General features: G+C 38.9%; 1 protein-coding gene across 1 annotated transcript; it reads left to right on the top strand.

The window, feature by feature from the left end:
• The first annotated feature begins 14,730 nt into the window (after positions 1–14,730).
• On the top strand, positions 14,731–19,930 carry LOC131704951 (keratin, type I cytoskeletal 19-like). The gene is made up of 9 exons (XM_059006617.1): positions 14,731–15,104; positions 15,627–15,755; positions 15,885–15,967; positions 16,055–16,211; positions 16,907–17,068; positions 17,647–17,772; positions 18,001–18,221; positions 18,713–18,804; positions 19,634–19,930. Exons 1-9 carry the CDS (start codon positions 14,817–14,819, stop codon positions 19,732–19,734), a joined length of 1,359 nt encoding a protein of 452 aa, XP_058862600.1. The 5' UTR covers positions 14,731–14,816; the 3' UTR covers positions 19,735–19,930.
• Positions 19,931–24,219: the final 4,289 nt, after the last annotated feature.

Below are 24,219 nucleotides of genomic sequence, written 5' to 3'. Positions count from 1 at the left end.
CTGTTTTATAAGCACAGTTAGACACTCCAGGGTGTTTGTTGTTCTAGAATAACCGCACTGCCAGGAGTTACAGCCTCGTGCCTCACTACACCCGTGGGCGTGCGGTTATTCTAGAACTATTAAAAAAATAATTCACGCAATAAAAACCATATCATGTCAGACTTACTCCATGTAAATTTGAACTTGTTTGGTGACTCCAGTTCGGTAACGGAACTGACAGTAATAATTAAAAAAAAGAAAGTCGGGATAAAAATGAAACCGTCAGTACTCTATCAGTACTGTTGAAATTAATACCAATGAAGCCAATAAAGAAAAGCGGACTACTGAAAAAGTAACCGCTTGGGCTGTGTCAGTTTTTAATGATTGGTCAGCACAAACAAATATGGACTGGAAAACTGCATCTAAGACTGAAAAAAAAAAACCCCCACCGTTTTAAGAAGTTTCTTTGCTGAAGTGATAACTTCAGCTGGCACACAGTATTCAGTTAGCAGCTGCACAAGCTTGCGAGCCGGCCTGAATCGTTTGTTAAATTCTCCCACAGTGGGATGATCTATAACCCTAATTTCAGATACCCACTAAAACACTATCTTTATCAGATACGTTTTCCATTAATATGCCATTAGAGGTCATAGGGTAGATACAGTAGGAGGATTAGCAATTCCATTTATAGGTGGAATTGTTGGCATTCATATCACGGATCACAAAAATTGGCATCTAAACAACACTCCCCAGCTCTGTTTTGGCTGGGAACCAGTTGTATGCGTTGTGTAAATACAGATAATTATGAGTAAGGATACGATTTTGTCACGAAGGTCACAGAAATCGTGAAAATTGTGAATTTGAACAAAAGTCAGTGAAATCTTGGAAATGAATGTAAAAACACAGTTGGTTAGGCATTTCTTTATGTCATGCACTGAAAATACAAACCTGAGCGAGCATGTAAATGAACACAGATTGCATGTTACTGTAAACTCTCGGTTGTGATCTTTACATACATAGAGAGCTTGTTCATTTTTTAAAACAAAAAAAGTGAGCTTGCATCTTTAAAAAATATTAATACCTTCATTTTATTTCTTGAAACTTTTTTTCATACAATGTAGTGCACCCAAGTTGTTGAAAATAAATACTCACTTTCTCTAAAACTAAACATTGCTATGGGGTGCAATGTGTAAAAAAAGCGTTAATATTTCTTTTTTGTCTTTTTTTCCAGATAAATCTTCTATTTTTTCCTAGATTTAACTTAAATCTTCTATTTTTTCCCCAGATATATAAATATTGTGAAAATAAATAAATATTTTTTTAAAGTGTACATTGATATAATTTATAAATCTAGTTACAAGATTTAACATTTAGCTAAATATTTAACTAAATCTTAAATCTCTTAACAAGATTTAACATTTAGCTAAATATTTAACTGGCCTGCTAAATCTGGAGTTTGTATGCAAACAAGCTCTGCCTGCTTTGTGCTTTCACGCGATTTGATTGGCTCTTGTATGCTGAAATTTGCATATTTCTACTAGGTGATGCTGAACTCTGATTAGGCAAACCAACCCCAGTCAATTTTCCTCCCTAATCTGGACATGTGGTTCCCAATCCAAGAATGACAACCTGGTGCGAGTGGGATTTGAACCATGCTCGCTCACCCTGCACTGCAAGCAACAGTGCTTTTAACAGGTGAGCCATTAGGGGCCCATTCTAAAAATGCATTGATCAGGAATGAAGCTAATGCATGTCACCTTGCTCCCCAAACCACATTTTTGCGTCTATAGAATGTTTAATTGTGCCTTTTGCACGATAACAGTTAGTTGGAAATGTTTTGTTTCTTTTAACAGAGACACCCAGTCGCGGGTGCATATTTTGTTTTAGAGGCGTGGCCTACCTGAGCGATAAATAAAAAGAAAACACACCAAAAAAATGAAGAAACGGCTGCTTGGATTTGTGATGATTGCTGCTTTACTTGATGATTGCTGCTTTTACTCTGTGGAGAGCAGCAATCCACACAAATCCCTCAACTAGTGTCAACACCTGATTTCTGAACGATGAAATAATCGAATAATCAGTTCATGCGGCACTATATTTAACAGATAAGGTCATTAGCGGTCACAGGAGGATAGGTACAGTAGGAGGATTAGCAATTCCATTTGTTTAATTGTGGCTTTTGCATAATATGAGTTCATTGTAAAATATTCAGCAGATTGCTGCTTTTCTTAAAGGCACTTTCACACCTAGTCCACATGCAAGTGATTCGAATCGTGGTCCACTTGCAAACAAACTCATTTTTTTCAGACTTGCGTCGGTTCGTTTCACACCGGAAAAATGAAACTTCTTTTAAGTTGCTTTCAAATTCACTTGTCTGGTTCACTTGCAGCTTCCTCCAAACTAGAGGTCTATTGGGTTCACATTGCATTTTCCAAACACACATGGCTCTCTTTAATAAGGGCGCTTGTGTATACAAATCTCAAAGTGCACCTGGTATGCTATTAAATTACACCATTAGGCTTACACCATCAACCTTACAACACCAGAGGAACAATTGTAGGATTATACCTTTCAGCAATAAGCAATGAGCTTAAGCTTCTTGATTGAATGGTATTTAGAACAGTTTGTACAAACAAGTGTTGATAGAAGATTACGCTACCGTTGACCCCAAAACTCACCTATGTGGAGAAAATCTGAAAATCTTTGAGGACAGACCATAGGTTGTGGGGGCCCTCCCTGCTGGTTTATTCACCGCAGTGTTACAGAAATTACATATTTTGGCATCCTCTTTTTACATTACTACATGTAAAACTTGCGCGAGCTGTCAAAATGAAAGGAATACCAACCGTACCTCACATAGCTCCTCTCGTTCGCTTCTCACCCGAGATTATAAAAATACTGCACAGGGTAGTGTGTGATAAATGTGAATGCCATGCCCACCTTTGGGATGGGATTCTTGGATAAACGCTTTGGGCTTTATGTAGCATCCCACCCCTTGGGTGTGCATTAAATTCTCACATCAGACACTACTCCATGCATTATTCTCTATATAACCAAACAGTTCTAAAATAATTTTGGAACCAGTACCATGTGCTTGGAGAAATGTTTTACAAGGAGTAATCTAATACATCAAAGCTGGCGTGTTTATGTATTTTGTTAGTATAGGAAGATAGTTTCTCTGCATGCATAAATAAAACCTGTTCATCAATTTTGGATCAGTGTTATTCTACGCAATGTGAAATCACCCATGCGAACGATACCTCGTCGCCACAACCCAGTTACCCATCCTGATTGCATGACTCCAGGTGACTGCAATTCCACTGGACCCTCCTTGAAGAAACGTTTGCATCAATGAAAATGTTACAAGTGGAATATTTCCCTTTCAATGCAGATTTACACTCCAAATACAAACAGCAGGTACTAATATACGGTTAATATTCCAGAATTAAAAAAAACAAAAAAAAACAACATTTAAATAAAATGAGATTGCCAGCGTGTTTCTTTTCTATCATGTTGGCTGTTCCAAAGGTATGAACATGGTAGCCCTAGTATGGAAGGATATATACAAAAATACTGAACAAACATTACAAAAACAACTAGAAAATAGAAGGTGGCCAAGCTTGGGCCATGCCAGGAACCTTTTCCCTCACACATTAGTGGGATTAAAATCACCTATATCAGTCCTCTAAGCTAAAGTTGAAATTATCTCGGTTAAACACACGGTCATAATCTCTTTACAAAAAACCCTGGTTAAACCCGCAGACATTCTTCAGGTTGAGTTCACTCACCCTGGTTAAACGCGCAGATGTAAGGATTTTGAAACTCTTGCCTATGTATTGCCCTGGTCTTGTAGGGAGTAACTGGCTTTTCATAATTTAGCAAGTGCAGCTGTGACCTTGGAGGGATGATAAAACCTTTGTTTCTGTTTTGAGCCTATATACAAACCATAATCAAACCAATCAAAACTGGTTCTAAAACCAGTTTACTTGTCACGGAAAGCATAACAACACACTATTGGAACACATAGACTTTTTTCTGATAAACACCCACCTAGTGTGGGGTGGTGTACACATTGTTCCAGTTAATTTGCATAAGCTCTTATTGTTTCATCTGGTCAAGGAAATTAGCTGTACATCTGTGTTGTATGAAGTAATTTCTTTGGTCAGCTCAGCTCAATAACATCTACCATGATGACAGCTCAGACACCTTTTGAGGCCTACCGTTTGCTGTATGTGTTCTTTGCACTTGTTCCTGTTTATAAATTGATTTTTAAATAAAATCTTTCTGATTGAATTTAAGAAGACCAATTAATTATTTTGAAGAAGACATTGAACCTCTTACACAGACGTGGTACATCTGACACATCTGTATAATTAAAAGAATGCTCAACAATTTGGATGGGCCCAAAAGATTTAAATGATTTAAGATTTATATAAATCTTTACATTAATCTCATAGAGGCACATTTTTTTTCATCCATTTACATTGCTTACAGATATTTGCATACAACATTTTTTGGCACACCCAGAAGTAAATTAATAAAAAAAAATGTGGCTCTTCAAGATGAATGTTTGAGATTGAAAGTGCAGACAATCAAGTTCCTCTTCACTTTTAATCTTTAACTTGTTGAAAGAGTCACAGTTGCCTTGTCACGACAAGAAAGCGGTTAGACTAAGGGTCATTTTATAATCTACAAATGTATGATGAGAACATATGAAGATAAGAATGTTTACAAACGAGAGGAGGCCCCATTCAGCCCATCTTGCTCATTTGGTCGTTAGTAGCTTATTGATCCCAGAATCTCATCAAGCAGCTTCTTGATGGATCCCAGGGTGTCAGCTTCAACAACATTACTGGGGAGTTGGTTCCAGACCCCCACAATTCTCTGTGTAAAAGTGCCTCCTATTTTCTGTTCTGAATGCCCCTTTATCTAATCTACATTTGTGACCCCTGGTCCTTGTTTCTTTTTTCAGGTTGAAAATGTTCCCTGGGTCGACATTCACTGGGTTTCCATACAAGTTTTTTTTTAACTCGAGACATTTACACGAGAAAAATATCTTGTGTAAAATGCTTTTTTGGGTTTCCATTCGCTCAGTTTATTTTACTCGAGTAAACAGGGCTTTTCACCCGACATCATGCAAATGAAATGGAAAGGTGGGGGTTGATATGTAAATTAACTATGAGTAAAGTACTCGTGCTGTTTTTGAAGACTACTAGTAACATTTTGTGAAAATGTGGTTTCCATTATTATTTATTTCTTAGCAGACGCTGTCGCAAGTGACGCTGAATCAGCTAGGCTGGTCAGTAAAATATTGACTCCTTTTGCATGGAGGATCTCAGTAGCTACAGCTGTTGGTTCATCAATTGAATCAGATTCAGTTGTATTGTGTCTGCCAACTGATGATGTGAGGCAGAACAGTAATTGGATACCAGAAAATATGAATAACAGTGAGTTTTGGTCTCCTTCAGTGTTCTGGATGGAAGGCGTACCTCGCAAAGTGACTCTGTGCGAACAAAAGGAAATATAAAGAAATAATATTTACAGCTAAACATGTCCAAGTTTCTTATAGGAATGAAGTCAGGCCATGGAAATCCACACCTGTGATGGAGAAAAATTGGATCAAGGGACTTCTTGTGGAAACAACTAAGAGCGAAACCTGGTACAGAAGCTGAATCCTGCTGAGAACATATGGATATGCTGAATATGTACGAGGCGATTTTAAATATGGAATGTATTATAAAATGAAGTGTCAAAGATATTAGGAAGGATAAAGAAAGAGTATCCTTGTACCGCAAGTAGATGGCTCTCTTGCTCCATGAAATAGGTCAGTCTACATATGGTTCTAATTGAACATTTAGTAATCTGAGAATTTTTAAATTATATATATATATATATATATATATATATATATATATATATATATATATATATATATATATATATATATATATATTGTGAGATAGAGGGTTGTGAGAGACAGCAGGGAGGGGGTTAAAACCTCCCTGCGAGGGAAATGCAGTTTTGATTTGTGTTGCTTTATTGTTTCAGTTGATTTTCTAATTGATTTCTTTATTGTCTTATTGTTTCGTTTAATTGTTTTATTGTTAATTATCATCCGCACCTGGGCGTTATTGGAAATTAGGCCCAGGTGCGGGGTTTAAAAAGAGAGCAGGCAGTCTGTTCGGGGCTGCTAAGTAGAAGGAGGCAGAAAGGAGTGCTCTGCTTCCTGGCAGTCCCGAGGAAAAAGGTACAGTGCAAACCTGTGTGGTTAAGTTTTGTGGAACAGGGAAACGGCTTAGCCGTCCTGTGATAGTTAGGTTCCTGCGTGTGTAGTTAGTGCTCAGAAAGAGCTAGGTGTTTATTTTGTGTGCTTTGTTTTACGTTTGTGTTTATTAAAAAAATAGCGCGTGAGCGCTAAAAAAAAAATCCATTTGAGTGTTCTGGGTCGTGTTTTTAAAGGGGCAACGAACCCGAGTGGGTGAGTCCTTTTACAATATATATATATATATATATATATAATGAACGATTTACCACTAGTATATCTTATCTTCAGAAAGTATGACGCTTGTTAAAAAGCACCATTCTGGCTAAAAGTGAAAGTTAATCTACAAATGTATGCCCTAAAAACACAAGATAAGAAGAGACTCTTTATGACCAAAAGATTAACTAACAAGCCAGAGGTCTTGAGAAAAAAATCCTGTCTCAGCTGGATTTTGTATGAACAAAGAGAAAGGTTAAGCCTAGTTGAATGCAGTTATACTGGCCTATATTTGGATTTAAATCCTAAGAGGGATTCACCAAAATAATATTATAGCAATTGATAAACAGAGGTAAATTAATTGAAAGATTATCTTATAATGAAACAGGTTCAGTGCTAATTGACACTGTTTAAAGTTCATAACAGTTATTTCATAAGATTAATAATATGTTTTAAGTATTTGCTATAATGAGAAAACAACAAGTATTATTGCTTGTTCACGACTTTGCTGTAGTGATAAGAAGATTAAAACCTGGAGCAGTATTCGATTTACTTAAATGGGAAAATGGTTTATTCTTCTTTCTATTGGACAACAAGACCTCTAGACATTATGATATCCATTGAATTATAGAAGTTAAAAGGTGTTGTGTTATGTTTTTGTGTTAAGTTTGTAATAATATACTATAATGTACCTTGTTATTAATCCACTATACTATTGTCTAATGATGGTAGATGGATTCCTTATAATGTGGTGATTTGAAACTGCTGCAGTGAAAACAGGGCCTCTCTTCTTATCTAGAAAGAAGGAATGTCCTTGGGTTCCACTTCAGCAGAATTGCAAATCTCATAGACTTTTAGTGTTAAGGTTTATGGAGTTAGTGATTTAGTACTGATAAGTAAATGTCTTTAAATAATATGCACAAATCATGGCTTAACAGACCTTTATAGGTCATAAATCTAAAAAGTGTTTGCACAGACTCTGACCTTGGAAAAAACAAGAGACTGTGGAAACTGCTAGCAGTAACATATTCCCAGAGTCAGGTACAGGTCAGAGCCTGGTCAGTGCATCTCTTAAGGGATAAATAATTGTAATGAAAACTATTACCACTTAAACTTAGTGAAACTAAATGACTTGAATATTGTATGAGACAAACTTTTGTCAAATACTCTGTTAGACAATGGTATATGGAATCAAACTGACTCATTAGCAAAATTATGAAACAATATGAAGTTAAAAGAAACACATACCTTTAATTTAGCATAATATAATCACTTAGAAGATGATGTCACATATTAAGAACATCTCTCATATATAACACATATAAAAATAGTGTTTCGCATGCAGTAGTGTTTTTATATTATATTATAAACCAAGATCCTGGGAACCTTGGTTCACTTAACTTTTCAGATAAAGGAGGGGCTCGGAGGAAAGCAAAGAAATGAGATCTTAAGAGTTGAAACAAGTGTGAAGTTTTGAATTTATTGAGTACATGACCCCTATTAATTCTGAAAAGTTAGTCCGGATCTTTTGAAAACTATTATTTGTAAAATGGATAAGAACTGTCCCACCTGATTAATGATTGGATTTAATTGAGGCGTCCCATGTATTCCAATGAGACGAAAAACCTATAAAACTCCAGAGTAATTTCAATGGAGTACCACACTCATCCCAGACAGGGTAAGGTGGTCCATCTTTTGCAAACCGACACAATTGAGCTGATTGAATTCAGTTTCATTTGCCTGGTGAAGACAGCCATATCCTTTTATGATTTATATTAAAGGGTAAGCATTAAGCAATTATTATTATTATTTTATCTCACATGTATTGCATGTATTGCTATAAGGGACTCACGCTGTGTTTTAGAAATAAGAGAGAGTTTTGTTGAATGTGCTGAAATAGACCATTGGGTACTTTAGGTGACGTGTTCTTGGCCTGCTTGTCGGCCTTGATTAACACATATATACATGTATTAAAGTGTTAACGTTGATATCTGTTAAGACACTGGACTGCCCAGTGTGTCTGTCAGCTGGGGATACGACGTAGCCTGTAGCTACTCTATCCAATATTTAACCGTTAATAAACCGAACGAGTACTAATCATACTCCGATTTCGTAAAAAACTTTAAATACATGAGTCTGTCAATTTCTTGAGTTCTATATTAGTCATCTGGATATACTGCGGGTCCAGAGCATGAACTATATCCCACTAGGAGTAATAACATCTCTGTCCTCCTAACGTCTCCCCTGAGATAAGCAATTCAAAAGAGTACGTAAAGGAATCTGAACACGCAGACTTCGTGACAACGCCCTTATCCAGGGCGACTTACAATTGTTACAAGATATCACATTATACATTATACAGATATTACATTATTATTTACATACAATTACCTATTTATACAGTTGGGTTTTTAATGGAGCAATCTAGGTAAAGTAACTTGCTCAAGGGTACAGCAGCAGTGTCCCCCACCTGGGATTGAACCCACAACCCTCCGGTCAAGAGTCCAGAGCCCTAACCACTACTCCACACTGCGCAGACAACTGGTACACGAGTGAATCTAAGCTGCTGTAATAAAGCAAAATACCCTGTGCCTGTTTGATTAATAATGTGCTTTACTGCTCTTGACCAAATTGTTTTTCAATTTGAGGAGGTTTGTGCTGTCAGAGATGCTCTCCTTTTTTTAAGTTGTGTTGGATTTACTGCTGTGTTAAATATTAATGATGCAAACAAATAAAAAACACAATCAATACGTTCATTTGCAATTTTATTTGGTCAGTTCTGAGAGGGCATCAACAACTTGGATGTTGCTGCACTGTTTTGGGCGATCGAGCTGGCTTGTGACATCCAGTTCACAAACTATATTTATTAGCATGGAGGGCAGATGCGCGTTGTCTTTGGACATAGCTGGGATCAAAAAAAGGACGGGAATTAATTCAGTTAAGCAGCTCACTTGCTCTTCGTGTTTAACTTTAGCGTAGTTTTTACAGCAAGGGTATTCTCAAACAGCTGCTTTAATACTATAACAAATGCATAACGCAGTTCGTGGTAAGTGGTTTTATACAGAACTGTAAACCTACAAGATATATACAACATGACAGACAAGACACAGCAAAAAACAATAATAAAAAAGGTCGCCCGCATTAACATTAAGGTGAACTACTCCACTGCTAACCATAAAATCGCCCATCAGACACTACTTTCTGCCGTCTTGGAATCCACAGTAACAACTGACCTGATGCCTTGCAATATTTATAGTTAAGGATAAACACGCTCATTAACATTTACATGTGAAATGCAGGTTTCCATGCAAAACTGGGTGTGGTTTTCCCGTGTGTTTCGTCATTTACACGAGTAAATGAGATTTACCCTATTCCTCTCTTTGGCCGTTTTTTTCGGCCACAAACCTGATTTACCCGAGTAATTCTCCCAAACGTGCACACGCATCACCATTTCACGTGTAAACTGACCCACATGGAAACCCCATGATTGTCAATACCTTTGAGAATTTTGAATGATTGAATCAGATAGCCGCGTAGTCTTCTTTGTTCAAGACTGAATAAATTCATTTTTTTTAACCTGTCTGCATATGACATACCTTTTAAACCTGCAATTCTTTGCAGTGAGGTGACCAGAACTAAACACAATATTCTAGTTTCATTGTACAGTTTTAACATTACTTCCCTTGATTTAAATTCAACACTTTTCATATATCCAAGCATTTTGTTGGCCTTTTTTATATCTTCAGCACATTGTCTAAATGAAGACATTTCTGAGTCAACATAAACTCCTAGATGTTTTTCATAGGTTCCTTCTTCGATTTCAGTATCTCCCATATGGTATTTATAGTGTACATTGTAATTGCCTGCATGCAGTACTTTACACTTTCCTATCTGCCCAGTTCTAAATGCTGTCTAGATCATTTTGAATGACCTTTGCTGCTGTATCGGTGTTTACCAGTCCTCTTATTTTTGTGTCGTCTGCAAATTTAACAAGTTTGCTTACTATAGCAGAATCTAAGTAATTAATGTAGATTAGGAAGTCAAAGGGCCTAATACTGATCCCTGTGGTACTCCACTGGTTACCTCGCTCCATTTTGAGGCTTCTCCTGTATTCAGTACTTTCTGTTTTCCACATGTTAACCACTCCCTAATCCATGTGCGTGCATTTCCTTGAATGCCTACTGCGTTCAGGAGAATTCATCTTTTATGCGGGACCTTGTCAAAAGCTTTCTGGAAATCTAAATAAATCATGTCATATGCTTTGCAATTATCCATTGTCGATATTGCATCCTCAAAAAAATCAAACAGGTTAGTTAGACACGATCTCCCTTTCCTAAAACCATGCTGACTGTCTCCCAGGTTACTGTTACCATACTGGTAATTTTCCATTTTGGATCTTATTATAGTTTCCATAAGTTTACATATAATAGAAGTCAGGCTTATTTGTCTGTAGTTACCTGGTTCGTTTTTTTTCTCCCTTTTTTGATTCTCCAGTCTGTCGGTACAACCCCCCCTCTCACGCGACTGTTACATGATCTTGGTTAGCGGTTTGTAAATAACTTCTTTCATTTCTTTAAGTACTATTGGAGGATCTCATCCAGCCCAGGAGATTTGTTTATTTTAAGAGCTCCTAGTTCCTTTAACACTTTTTTTAAAAATTGTTTTTTACCCCGTTTTTCTCCCAGTTTCAAATGGGCAATTGTATTTTTAGGCTCAGCTCACCACTACCACCCTTGCGCTGACTCAGGAGCGGTGAAGACAAACACATGCTGTCCTCTGAAGCGTGCACCATGAGCCAACCTCTTTTTTTCACTCTGCAGGCCCACCATGCAGCCAACCCAGAATTACAGCGTTGGAGGACAACACAGCTCTGAGCAGCTTACAGACAAGCCCGCAGGCACCTAAGCCCTCCACCCCCGGGTGACGCTCGGCCAATTGTGCACTGCCCCCTGGGAACTCCCGTCCACGGTCAGCAGTCGAATAGCCTGGACTCGAACCGGCGACCTCCAGGCTATAGGGCGCATCCTGCACTCCACGCAGAGCACTTTTACCAGATGCACCACTTGGAAGCCTCACCCTTTAACACTTCTGCCTCTGTTATGCTAAAGTTATTTAAAACTGGATAGGAACAGGTCGGCATGTGGGGCATGTTGCCTATATCCTCCTTTGTAAAAACTTGCGAAAAGTAATCATTTAATATATTTGCTATTTTTTTCTCTTCATCTATGATTTTGCCATTTGTATCTCTTAGACATTTTACTTCTTCTTTGAATGTTCTTTTGCTGTTGTAATATTGAAAAAAAACTTTTTTTGGAATTGGTTTTAACCTCATTGGCAATGTTAAATTCTATCTCTCTCTTGACCTTTCTAACTTCCTTTTTGACTTGCGTTTGCAGTTCCAAGTACTCTTTCCGTGTACTTTGTTCTTGGTCCCTTTTAAACGTTCTGTAAAGTGCCTTTTCTTCTGTATATGTTTTTTTTTTTTAAATTTATCTATTAAACCATTTTGGCCATTTTGTTTTAGATTTTGATTTGTCTACTTTTGGGATGTAATTGTTTTGCGCCTCTAGTACTACATTTTTTAAAAATAGCCATCCTTTTTCTGTGGATGATTTCTGTATTTTACTCCAATCTACTTCTGTTAGTCTCTGTTTCATTCCTTCATAGTTTGCCTTTTTAAAATTGTAAACCTTAGCTTTAGTTGTTACTTTTGGGGTTTTAACTAGCACTTAAAATGAGACCATGTTTTGATCTGAGTTTGCCAGTGGTTCTCTAGCCACTGTTTTAGTTATTCTGTCTTTGTTATTTGAAAAGACTAAATCAAGGCATGCCCCCCCCCCCCCCCCCCCCAGTCGGTGCTTTGACAAATTGCATTAGGAAGCAGTCATTTGTCATTTCTACCATTTCAATTTCGTCTGTTGTGCTCCCAACCGGGTTTTCCCATTTTATAAGGGGGAAGTTGAAATCCCCTGTTAGTATGGCTTCTCCTTTGCTACATGCATTTCTATTGTCATTGTATAACAGATTATTTTGCTCGGTCTCTGTATTTGGCGGTCTATAGCATGCCCCTATTATTATGCCCTTCAAATATTTGTCCATTATTTTGACCCATATTGATTCTGCATTTTTTTGTTCTTCCAGATTTAGCACCTGGGCTTCAAGACTATTTCTTATGTATAGCGCTACCCCTCCGCCTCTTCTGTCCTGCCTGCTCTTCCTATACAGTGTATACCCACTAATATTATATTCGTCTCCATCACTCTCGGATAACCAAGTTTCTGTAACACATCACATCGTACAGTAGTTACTTGTTAGTGCAGTAGCTTCAAGTTCTAACATTTTGTTGTTGAGACTTACATTTAATTGCTGTCTTACCTGAATTGTTGCCCTTGTTTTGATGTAGTCTCCCTTCTGTTTTTTTGTTGATTTCTCCCCTCTTCCTTTCTAGTTTAAATGCTTCTGAACCTCCTTGAGGATCCTTTCTCCGAGTAGATTAGTTCCCTTTTTTATTAAAGTGCAGTCTGTCCCGCCTACATAGATAGTCCTTGTTGTAGAATGTGCTCCAATGTTCAAGAAAGGTGAAGCCTTCCTGTGTGCACCATGATTTTAACCATGCATTTAGATTATTTATTTCCAGCTGTCCATATGGTCCTTTGCAAGGCACCGGCAGTATCCCAGAAAATACCACAGTTTTGGTCTTGTCTTTTAATTTCCTTCCTAGCTCTCTGAATTTGTTTTGCAGGGATCTTGGTCTGTCTCTGCCAATGTTGTTTGTACCGATGTGGACGACTACTACCGGGTCGTCTCCTGTTCGTTCTAGGAGCCTGTCCACGTTCTCAGTGATGTGCTTGACAGAGGCTCCTGGAAGGCAGCACACTGTTGTAGTAAGGGGGTCCAAACTTCAAACTGAACTTGCTGTGTTTCTCAATATGGGGTCACCTAAAATCATGACCTCCCTTGTTTTTGCTGCCTGCCTCTTGATGCTGGTTTTGATCATCTAAATTAGAATTAAAGGCTTTGAATGGATAATGAATATGAATATTTAGAAGGAATAAGAGATTGTTACAGTAACAGTTTAATGATGCATCACTAGTGCAATACTTTAGGTCATGTTATAAAAGTAATTATATTTCTTATCAGCACCTCCAATCATTCATCCAAACGCCACTTTTACTGAAATTCTACATTTTCAACCTGACTATAACATCAAATACTTGAAAAACAATGTGCTGTGCTATTTAGATACTTCCTCATATAATTGCCGCCTGGAATGTGATTTCCATATTTAGTTACATTGAATAGGTTCACAGACCCTGGCTAAAACTAGTCTTGGACTACCTTATCTAAGGTAACATTGCAGGTAAACTACTAATCTGCCAATAAAGATCAGTTTGGTCTAAACAATAACACCATGGGAAGTTATTTCTTATACATTTCCACCAGCAGCATTTTTCTTTAAAACAAAAAATCAGAACACAAGCTGCATTTCTGTAATTTGATACATTCAAAATCAATATTTCTTCACAGAAAAATCCTTCGTTTAGACTACAAACTGCTGCGTCCTATTTTGAGGACTGTCAAGCTAGACATGCCCATAATCAGAGCAGTGAAATTGTGTGCCGACTATGAAGCTCAACACATAGAAAATTGAGTTTTATCATCACCGTGGGGAGGAAAACACCAAGAAAATTGATCATTTATAGGCTTCAGTGTCTTATTTTATATTGAGGCATCATAAAAGTATCTGAAGGGCTATATTTGCAGAATTAACAGAAGCATTTAGACTTAACTCTTGCAATTAAAGAGAACATTAAAATAACAGGTAGATGCCAGTTAAAAACGCTTCAAAAAAATTACAAAGTAGCCTGTCCTGAAATGAGGGCAATGGCACTTAATGGGTTAAGGAGCCCATGGTGAAAATACCAACTCTGTATGTGATTCCTGTAGCAAGTTCAAATAGAATAAACAAAAAAAAGAAAAAAGGCAGTTAGCTTCCTTATGCTAGTAATCCCCTTGCATGAGCTGTCAAGTAGATCAGCTCTCAATAATACGTTATCAAACGATGTGATAAACAAACACAATTATATTTTAGCTAAAATAAAAACAACATTGTCTGAGACAGCTTCAGGCAGTGGACCCCCCCATCCCCCCCCCCCCCCCCCCTCAAAAAAAAAAAAAACGGTAACTTGCTTGTACCAATCAACTGAAAAACTATTTGCATTTCCTTATACTGCCCACTCCTGATTCTGCTATAAAAACAGCAGGCACAGCTGAGAAGGGCACACTCGCTCTCTGTGGTCTCAGCTACAGCTTCTCAACTCTTCTCCAAGTTATTGCATAACCGCAAACTCCTCTTACGATGGCATCTGCTGCGCTTGACAGAAGTAGGATACGCTCTTGGAGCAGCTCCAGCCAGAATGCCAGTAGCCAAACCCAGGCCAGCTCCACCAGGATCAGAAGCAGGCTGTCGACCGCTAGAAAAGCCCCCAGCGTGCACGGAGGGGCAGGGGGCTACGGCACTCGCATCTCCCGCTCCTCCAGCACGGGAGACCTCTACCAGAATGGATTCACAGAGGGGTTTCTCCAAGTCAGTTGGAAGCAGACCATGCAAAACCTCAATGATCGTCTGGGCACCTACCTGGAGAAGGTAAGAGCAGGTGATCTGTACAGTATAGCGGTGCTCTGTTTTGAGACCCAGCGCGTCATAGAGTGTAAAATAAATACTGCAAGGATCAATGACAAACTTTTTCGTATTTGTGAATGACTCCAAAAACATATTTAAAAATATTATTTTATTCTTTCTTAATTTGGTAGTTGTGTTTTCTAGTTACGGATATTTTGCTGATAAAAGATTGGTAAAGCACAGTATAGCGAAAGCATAGCAAACCTTAGGATGGTAAATCTTCCCTATGTGCGGTAGAGTATTGTAAAAAGCATGGTTTACCATGATAAAAATTAAAGTATAAGAAATGCATGGCACTTTTAGAAGGGTGAGTAAAAATAGTGCCGGTGCTGGAGAAACTGCCATTACTGAAACAGGTTATGAGACTTTGCAACAAATTCCTTTTTCAGTACAAAACACCTGACTTTATGTTCAATTGTTATGTACCTTGAGTGTAAATGTCTTGGTAATTGTTGATGGATATGACACGTTTTTGTCCTTGTATAGGTCCACTCCCTGGAGTCAGCCAATTCACACCTTGAGGTGAAGATCCGGAAGTTCTATGAAAAGCAAGCTCCAATGGTCGGCAAGGATCTGAGTGGCTACTACAAGACCATCTCTGAGCTCCGCAAACAGGTACTGCGCGTCAGCCCTTATTACAGGACATGCGAACTGCAGCGTGCGGCTTTCTGTATGGGTTTTCAAATATCGCCTTTGCATTAAGCACTGATGCAAAAAAGTCAAGATCTCCTTTTTCTGTTCCAGATTAGCGATTCATCCTTGCACGTCACCAAAATTATGATCCAGATTGACAATGCCAAACTGACGGCGGGGGACTTCAGGACCAAGTGAGTGATGATTGCAATGCCGCTGGCGTTATCGTAAGTCGCTTTTTCGGGGTATTGTTATATCCATGGACTTTCGTTGCATACCAGGTACGAGAACGAGTTTGCGCTGAGGCGCTCAGTCGAAGGTGACATCGCTGGGCTTCGCAAGTTCCTGGACGACCTGACCCTGATGAAAGCTGATCTGGAGATGGAGATTGAGAGACTGAGGGAGGATATCGTCTACCTCAAGAAGAGCCACGATGAGGTGAGGAGGCAGCGTGGAAATTAAACCAGTTAGAAAAATGAAAAAAAAAAGAAAAGTTTTTAGACGGCATTGTCTACTGCCCCCTAGTGGTCAGCCAGTATATAGCTAAACCTGTCTGCACTGTGATACGAATCCTGATTATAGAGCTGTGGCATAGCTGTAGCTTTCATAACTAGAGGCAGTCTTCCACAGCATATAAAAAGCCTCATGTGGTGTGATAATATTGTTTGACAGTATCTAAAGTTTTTACAGACAAAAATGCTTGACATATACATTTGAAGTTCTTAAACCATACATTTTTAGAAGCCATTATTAATACAAATATTAATAATGGGCAGCAGTGTGGAGTAGTGGTTAGGGCTCTGGACTCTTGACCAGAGGGTTGTGGGTTCAATCCCAGGTGGGGGGACACTGCTGCTGTACCCTTGAGCAAGGTACTTTACCTAGATTACTCCAGTAAAAACTGTATAAATGGGTAATTGTATGTAAAAAATAATGTAATTGTATGTAAAAATAATGTGATATCTTGTAACAATTGTAAGTCGCCCTGGGCGTCTGCTAAGAAATAAATAATAAAAAAATAACATAAGATGATTCGCAGAACACTCCACAAATATCTGCTTTGAAACTGCCTCTAACCATAACTGGTAAATGAAGTCAGGTTTTTCTAACGCTTTTATCCCCTGGGTGTGTAGGATTTGCTGGCCTTGCGTTCTCAGCTGTCGGGCAAAGTCTTTGTGGAGGTGGACTCTGCTCCCGGAGTCGACCTGGGGAAGATCATAGGCGAGATCAGAGAGCAGTACGAGAGTGTAGTGACCAAGAACATGCGTGAGGTGGAGACTTGGTTCAGGACTCAGGTGAGGAAAAATCCGGATGAAATGAGAGCCGGAGGATCCGAAACATTAAAACATGGTCCTTCTCTGACCTTTCAGAAACACCCTGAGGAAAAACCCCATGCATTTACCGCTTGGGTCTATTCACAACGTTTTAACGCTATTTAAAGAGCGTCATAACACAATATGACTGTGGTGGGCTTTTGAATATCACATTTTAGTTCCTTAAAAAAAAAAAAAAAAAAAAAAAAAACGACAGAAATGTTTTTTATTTATTTGGGCTGTGCTGTAACCATACTCGTAATTGCCTTTTATTCCACTAAATATTCTCTCAAATATCTACATACAGAAAGTTAAAGCTTAGTGAACTTTTGTAACCTATTTTTGCCCCCTAGTGGATGAATAAAAAACGACAATGATTTGGTCAGATTGTATCTTGCCATGGAACAAGGGCATATTAATATGCTGTATTATTACGTTGTATTTACAGTACTTAATTATTTACTCAACTTTACGCAACATAACATGCAATGTACAACATAAATCAAAGAATTTCACTGCACAGCGCTGGTTTTTACTCTATTATGACCTGTATTTTATAGACAGCGGCGTTGAGCCAACAGCTCACAACCCATACCACCGAGATTCAGACCTCCAAGAGCACGATCTCTGAACTGAGACGCACCTTCCAGGCAATGGAAATTGAGCTGCAGTCTGTGCACAGCGTGGTGAGTACGCCGGCACTCTGCCCCCTGGTGGAGAGAACAAAAACATCTAAAAACAAAACAAAGATCTCATACAATAGTTGATTTGGAAAGTTTATTGGTTACAATCTGGTGTACTTAAGACAGAAGTCATGTCAAGTAGATACATGTTTTGGCTAGGATGATTTTATTCCACTCTGATGATGCCTTTTCCACAAAACATGTCTTGAGTTCCTTGATGCTCTCTCCTAGAAATACAAACTAGTGGCCACTGTGAAAGAGACAAAGGCCCGCTATGGGGCACAGCTGAGCCAGCTGCAAGTGATCATCAACAAGCTGCAGAGTGAACTGATGCAGCTCCGAACTGAAACGGAGCGTCAGGGAAATGAGTACAAGATGCTGCTGGACATCAAGACCCGTCTGGAGATGGAGATCGTGGAGTACCGGCGTCTGCTGGACGGAGAGTCGAGCATGTGAGTGGAATGGGCTGGAGAGAACCATTCAAAGGGTTTAACCTACAGAGTAGTACGTTTGGTCACTTGTTTCCCTTACTGTCCCTTTTCCACATCTGTATTTGATTTCTATTCATTACCAACCTGTATTTAGTCCATTGTCAATTTCATTGAAGAGTGGCTGAGGTGCGCCGCCGATTGTGATGTCACTGTTCTGAAAGGACAGCAGTTCAACAGAATTCCGAGAGGTGATGTCATGAATAGGGGTTCTCCGTGACGTGTCGTGAAATACTGGAATACAGAAGGCGAAACTTGTGCTCCGATTGGTTGAAAGATCCTGATCAATCTATAATGATGTTTTAATAGTTTGGTTGGAGATATTTCGAAGACAGCGCAAGTTGCTGCTGCTGCTTGCTTCTACCTATTTGTGGGGTGTAGTTGAAACTCATTCCGGTGGTATTTGAAATTCTTTAATATGAACGTATTCATTATTTTCTGCGTGCTGTTAACAGGGAAACCAAGACACAGACCATAACCCAGGTTGACTCATCCTCAAGTATCAAAACCAACAAGGTGACAGAGGAAGTCTCTAAGGAAGTTGTAGGTAAGTCAAGATAGCAAAACCTGCTTTGATTTACACTAAGATTTAACTTCAAATACAGCGAACATCAACAAAGACAAAATACATACAGATACCCCCAAGGCAAATAAAATAAAATAAAGCTGAATAATAAACAGACCCCCCCCCCCCCCACCGTAAATAACAAACAGAACTGGAACCCCTCCCCCCCCTTCCCTAAGATAATATTACCCCCAGCCCCACCCCCTCCTAGTGCAGAGTGTCTACATACTGTTCCTCAGGCTGTGGCAGGCAGGCACGTATTGAGCTGGTAGTTCTGCTTGAATGCTCTCCCTCTCCCTGCAGGATTGGCAGTGTCTTTGAGTCAAGAAGGTGTGAAAACTCATTGGTATTTCAATCAATACCATGATAACTGTGTGCAATTATTTAACGATAACGCTGCACAAAATGCCCAAGCCATAAGTTATCTTTATCACAGTAGGGGGTTTGTTTGTTTTGTTATTGGGTTCTTTTTAATGGATGCAAAAAAAAAAAAAATCCTTCAGTACAAGTACTGATGCAGTACAGTTGAGAAAGGTAGAGGTCAATTCCTCCAATTTTTCCAATTCCTTTTTAAAATCAATTCCCAGTTCCAATTCCAAGTCCTTCACAGGTCATTTGAAGGACTTGGAATTGGACATGGACATGGAATTGGAAAAAACTCAGGAGGTGGTAATACTAAGATCACTGATATCACACCGCACGCTCGTCACTCCCCTGGGGAGTGTCCTACACGTCACATGACACCCAGAGGTCCTTTTCTGTCTCCTGTCTGTAATCTCACCTGCTGCTTTGTTTACTTCGTCCCTCTCAGTGGATCCCGTGATGATGCGCAGGGTGAAGATCATCACCCAGGAGGTTGTGGACGGGAAGGTCATGTCAGAGAAATTGGAAGAGATGGAGCAGCAGTTATAGACATGCCGGGACCACGCACTTCATGAGAGAGACTGCATGTCTCGCTAAAGCACTTAAAAAAAGAGCATGACTCTGTTTGATTCTGGTGTCTGGTGATGGTAATAATAATAATAATAATAATAATAATAATAATAATAATAATAATAATAATAATAATAATAATAATAATAATAATAAAATGGGAACTGCTTCGCAATATGTTTGGGTGCGTTTTTATTTGCCTGGTCCCATCTTAATTAACCTGTTACTACCAGCAATGAATGACTTCCTGTGCAGCAGTAATTAGGACCCCACCTGCATTTCATGCTCACTTTCTGTGCTGCACCCATATATGTGAGAGGTCCAATATAAAGGCTGCACAGGGACTTTCAGTGTAAGATTCAATTCAGGGCAAGGTAAAAGCAATCTAAATGTTACTTCCCCCCAAAAAAACATGTTTAATTACTATTGTTTTGAAAATAAAAAAACAACGACACAAGAAAAGCTGTCCTTTCCCTAGTTAATATGTAATATATCCGCCCAGTTTAAAATGCCCAGTTCGGCTGTTACAAGGCTACTGAATCCTGGGCATGAGAAGGCTCCATGCAAGCAAAGATTTTAGTAGCTACTTCAAAAGCATCAAAGACCTCCAAGCATGAGAGCTGTCCTATACCATTAAAAATCACGTTGTGTTGTGTATTCTTGTGAAACAGGTAATACCTGATGCAGCCACAAGGTGGAGCCACACGCCAATTAACTGTTAATTGGGGTATTTTATACAGTGCACGCTGATACGCAGTCACTGTGTTTTTCTTGCAATGATTCATTTTAATGCTCTAGACCAGGTTTTCTCAGTCCTGGTCCTGGTCCTGGGGGGGGTGGGTGGGGGGGGGCCCTGTGTCTGCTGATTTTCATTCCAACTGAGCTCTCAATTACTTAACATGACCCTTAATTGAACTGATAATTTGCTTAATTAGACATTTTTAATTGTTCAAATTACTTATAAAAATGTTATATAACTTGAAGTCTGCATCTGTTTAAGGTAGGCTTGGTGGTCCAGTGGTTAAAGAATCCTGGATCAGCCACTGACTCACTGGGTGCGACCCTGAGCAAGTCACTTAACCTCCTTGTGCTCCATCCTTCAAATGAGACGTAAAACCCAGATCCTATTGCAAGTGACTCTGCAGCAGCAGTTGGTGATGCATAGTTCACCCCCTAGTCTCTGTAAGTTGCTTTGGATAAAATCATCTGCTTAATGACTAATAAATAATAAAAATAAAATAATAATATATTTAATAACTTCAATTTAAACCTTATTACACCACATCATGTAAATATATCACCCGTAACAATAAACACTCAATACTGTTGACTTTAGACTAAAAAAAAAGCGTAATAAATTCAATGACAAATGTTTCACATAGAAGTTTTTTGCAATTCATCTTCTTTTAGTATTTAGTAAAAGAGGACCAAAACACTGTTTTGACCAACAGCTTGCACTGAGTTTATTTCTCCATCAGATGGTACTATAAACCAAGGCATCCAATCTTTAAAAACTGACACAGTCTGTATTGCCAACACACACACACGTGCCATGCCAATTCCTAGTTACAGTTTTTCTCGATTGCTAAATCAATGTAAATGAAACTGTGGTCAAAGACACCCAAACTAATAACTGCACAACAGAAACAACAGCCTCCTTTGCAAAACCATTAGTGTTTTTATACTTGTTTTCACAAAGATTGCAAAACTAAAACACACTTTTGCAAAACGCTTAACACAAATCTCTACATTTAGCACAAAATTCATGCTAGAGTTTCTTGTTCTCTCATTGAATCCATATGTTTGCAACTGAAAGCAATCAATTCCAATTGCAGTCATTTATACTTCATATGTGGAAATGCAAATTGCTCAGTTTTTCAATCATCTATCAAACCTTAATCATGAATAAAAGGGACCACAGGTAAACTCTCACATGTGGGAGAGAAATGGAGCAGGTACAAGAGGAAGAGGAAGAGGAAGAGGAAGAGGACGAGGACGAGGACGAGGACGAGGACGAGGACGAGGACAAGGACATAATCTATCAAATGAGATACACGCAACCATCGTTGATCATGTTGTCAACCACGGACTGACCATGAGAGAAGCAGGGCAGCGGGTGCAACCCAATCTCATCAGATCAGCGGTTGCTTCAGTCCTTCATATCTTCAGGAATGAGAATAGGTAAGTGACAGTGTACACCTCTGCAGCGTCTGTAGTGTATTGTGCTGTAAGCGATCGAGAAAGTATATTTGTAAGGGTAATTTTGCTTTCATTCAATTGCATGGTGTATTCCCATCTGTCAACATTTCATCCATTTTTAGAATTGAAAGAAAGGACGACTAGAATTGGTAGAGGACGACTCTTCACGGAACAGGAGACTGCAATTGTGGACATGGTCATTGCAAACAATGCCATCCGTCTAAAAGACATTCAGAGCAGGATCATTCAGGACAATGATGCATTTCCAAATATTAACCGTGTTAGTTTGGCAACTATTAACCATGTCCTAAAGAGAAACCGAATCAAAACTAAACAAGTGTACAGGTTGCCATATGAGAGGAACACTGAGGGTAAAGGAGATGTGGTATCAGTATTTATAAGTCATGCACTGCATTCTTTACTGTAATATAAACATATATACAGTCAACTCTCGATTACCCGGGGGTGGATTAACCGGTTTGCGGATTAACCGTGGTAAAAAATAATAATACATTGTAAATTTGTGAACAAATTTAAATTATGTACTACAGTGAAAACATCTATCAGAAGGCGTCTATTGTTTGGGACAATACAATACAAGAGACTGAGCAATAATGACATTGTGAGGTCACTTGGCCGAGAGGATGAGGATGACAGCGATAGTGAGCTGGAGGGGCTAGCTAGCAAAAACAAGATCACGCATGGTGCTGCGCTTAGTCACCTAGACTGTCTGCTGGAATATTTAGAAAGTGAAGGGGACAGTTTTGCTCAGTGACAGACTGATGTTGCGTAGGCTTCGTTCTAATATTCGAAAAAGGAGAGCTCAGCTAAGAAACAGACAACATTAACAAACCATTTTAAAATACTGTAGTGTAACCTTTTGGCCGTTTTTCGTCAAGCAATTTATGTGATGTTTTGTGTTCCTAAACTATTGTACTTGTATTATTTTTACACTTTTGGATGACGTCTGTAGAAAGGTAAATGTGTTCCTAAATATTGGATGTAATTTTAACTAAGTTTACATTAAATCAATTTTGTACCACGTTTTGACTAGTTTTGTTTTAACCGTGTTTTTGGGTTATCCGTGACCTCCTTCCCCCACATTACCCCAGTTAATCGAGAGTTGACTGTATACTGTCATGGTTAGACTAACAATATGGAGTGCATTGTACTCTTGATATTGTGTAATCTGTGATGCACTTTTTTTTTTCTTTTCAGAGAATACTGGAGCTTGAAGCCTGTGTTGCTCCACATGAATACGTATTTGTGGATGAAGCTGGTTTCAATGTGACCAAAAAAAGGAGGCATGGCCGAAATCTCATTGGTCATCGTGCCACAGTTGATGTCCCGGGTCAGCGTGGAGGAAATATAACCATGTGTGCTGCCATTTCTAGAAATCGTGTAATCTCCCATAATGCCACCATAGGCACATATAACACAGCATGCCTGCTGGCGTTCCTAGATTCAATGTATGACAGTCTTATCCCCCCAGAAGAGAGAGTGCCGGAAGGGCCAGAGCTGACAGGCTTTGATGTGGTTTGAAGTTCATGCACACTTTTCAGTGGCGTTCCTCCCATCCTAATCTTCTTTCCTGATTTTGATTTTTGAGACCTGTATTTTGAGATTTTAAAGCATTATTGCATTTTGCAAAGGATTTTTGAAGTTTTGCAACAAGTGTGGTAACTGTTTTGGTACCGTAGGATATTGTTTCAGTAAATGTGTTTAAGCGATCGAAAAAAACTGTAAGGTAGCTAGCCCTGTCCCCCATGTTGGTCCTCCAGTGGTTTGTCCCTTTGACATAGCGTCCACATGGACTTTGTGAATGACACACACTCATGGCACAACATGGGCCTCACTCGTGCAGTTTTGATATTTGAAAACATGTCTTTTAATTTTTAGAGGTTAAAGAAAGCTGGTGTCTCAGGTCAACTATGCAGTGTTTTTGAGGTCAAAGAATGTCTCACTGCTTGCAAAGCATGTCATTAGAGGAAGCAGCTGATTGGCTAATGATAGGGAAGGAGTCTCTCCAGGTTACCACACAAGACTAGAGCAAAGTGAGTCATGCAGCCAGAGCTTTCTGTAACCCAACAGAGTGTAAGATATAATTTTGAAATGAAAATATGTTTATTACCAGCACATGTGAGAATTATTGTGTTGGCTACAACTGCCCCTAAGAGAAAGGGTGGTTGAGTTGAGGAGTCCAGTTATTCTCGCCCTTAAACTGTGTAATAAAACCATAGAAACGTGTGTAACACTTTAATTGTG

This window comes from Acipenser ruthenus, chromosome 33 (assembly GCF_902713425.1).
Source record: "Acipenser ruthenus chromosome 33, fAciRut3.2 maternal haplotype, whole genome shotgun sequence".
NCBI classification, from domain to species: domain Eukaryota; kingdom Metazoa; phylum Chordata; class Actinopteri; order Acipenseriformes; family Acipenseridae; genus Acipenser; species Acipenser ruthenus.
The sequence above is the reverse complement of the archived record's forward strand: the minus strand, read 5'-3'. Positions and strand labels throughout refer to the sequence as shown.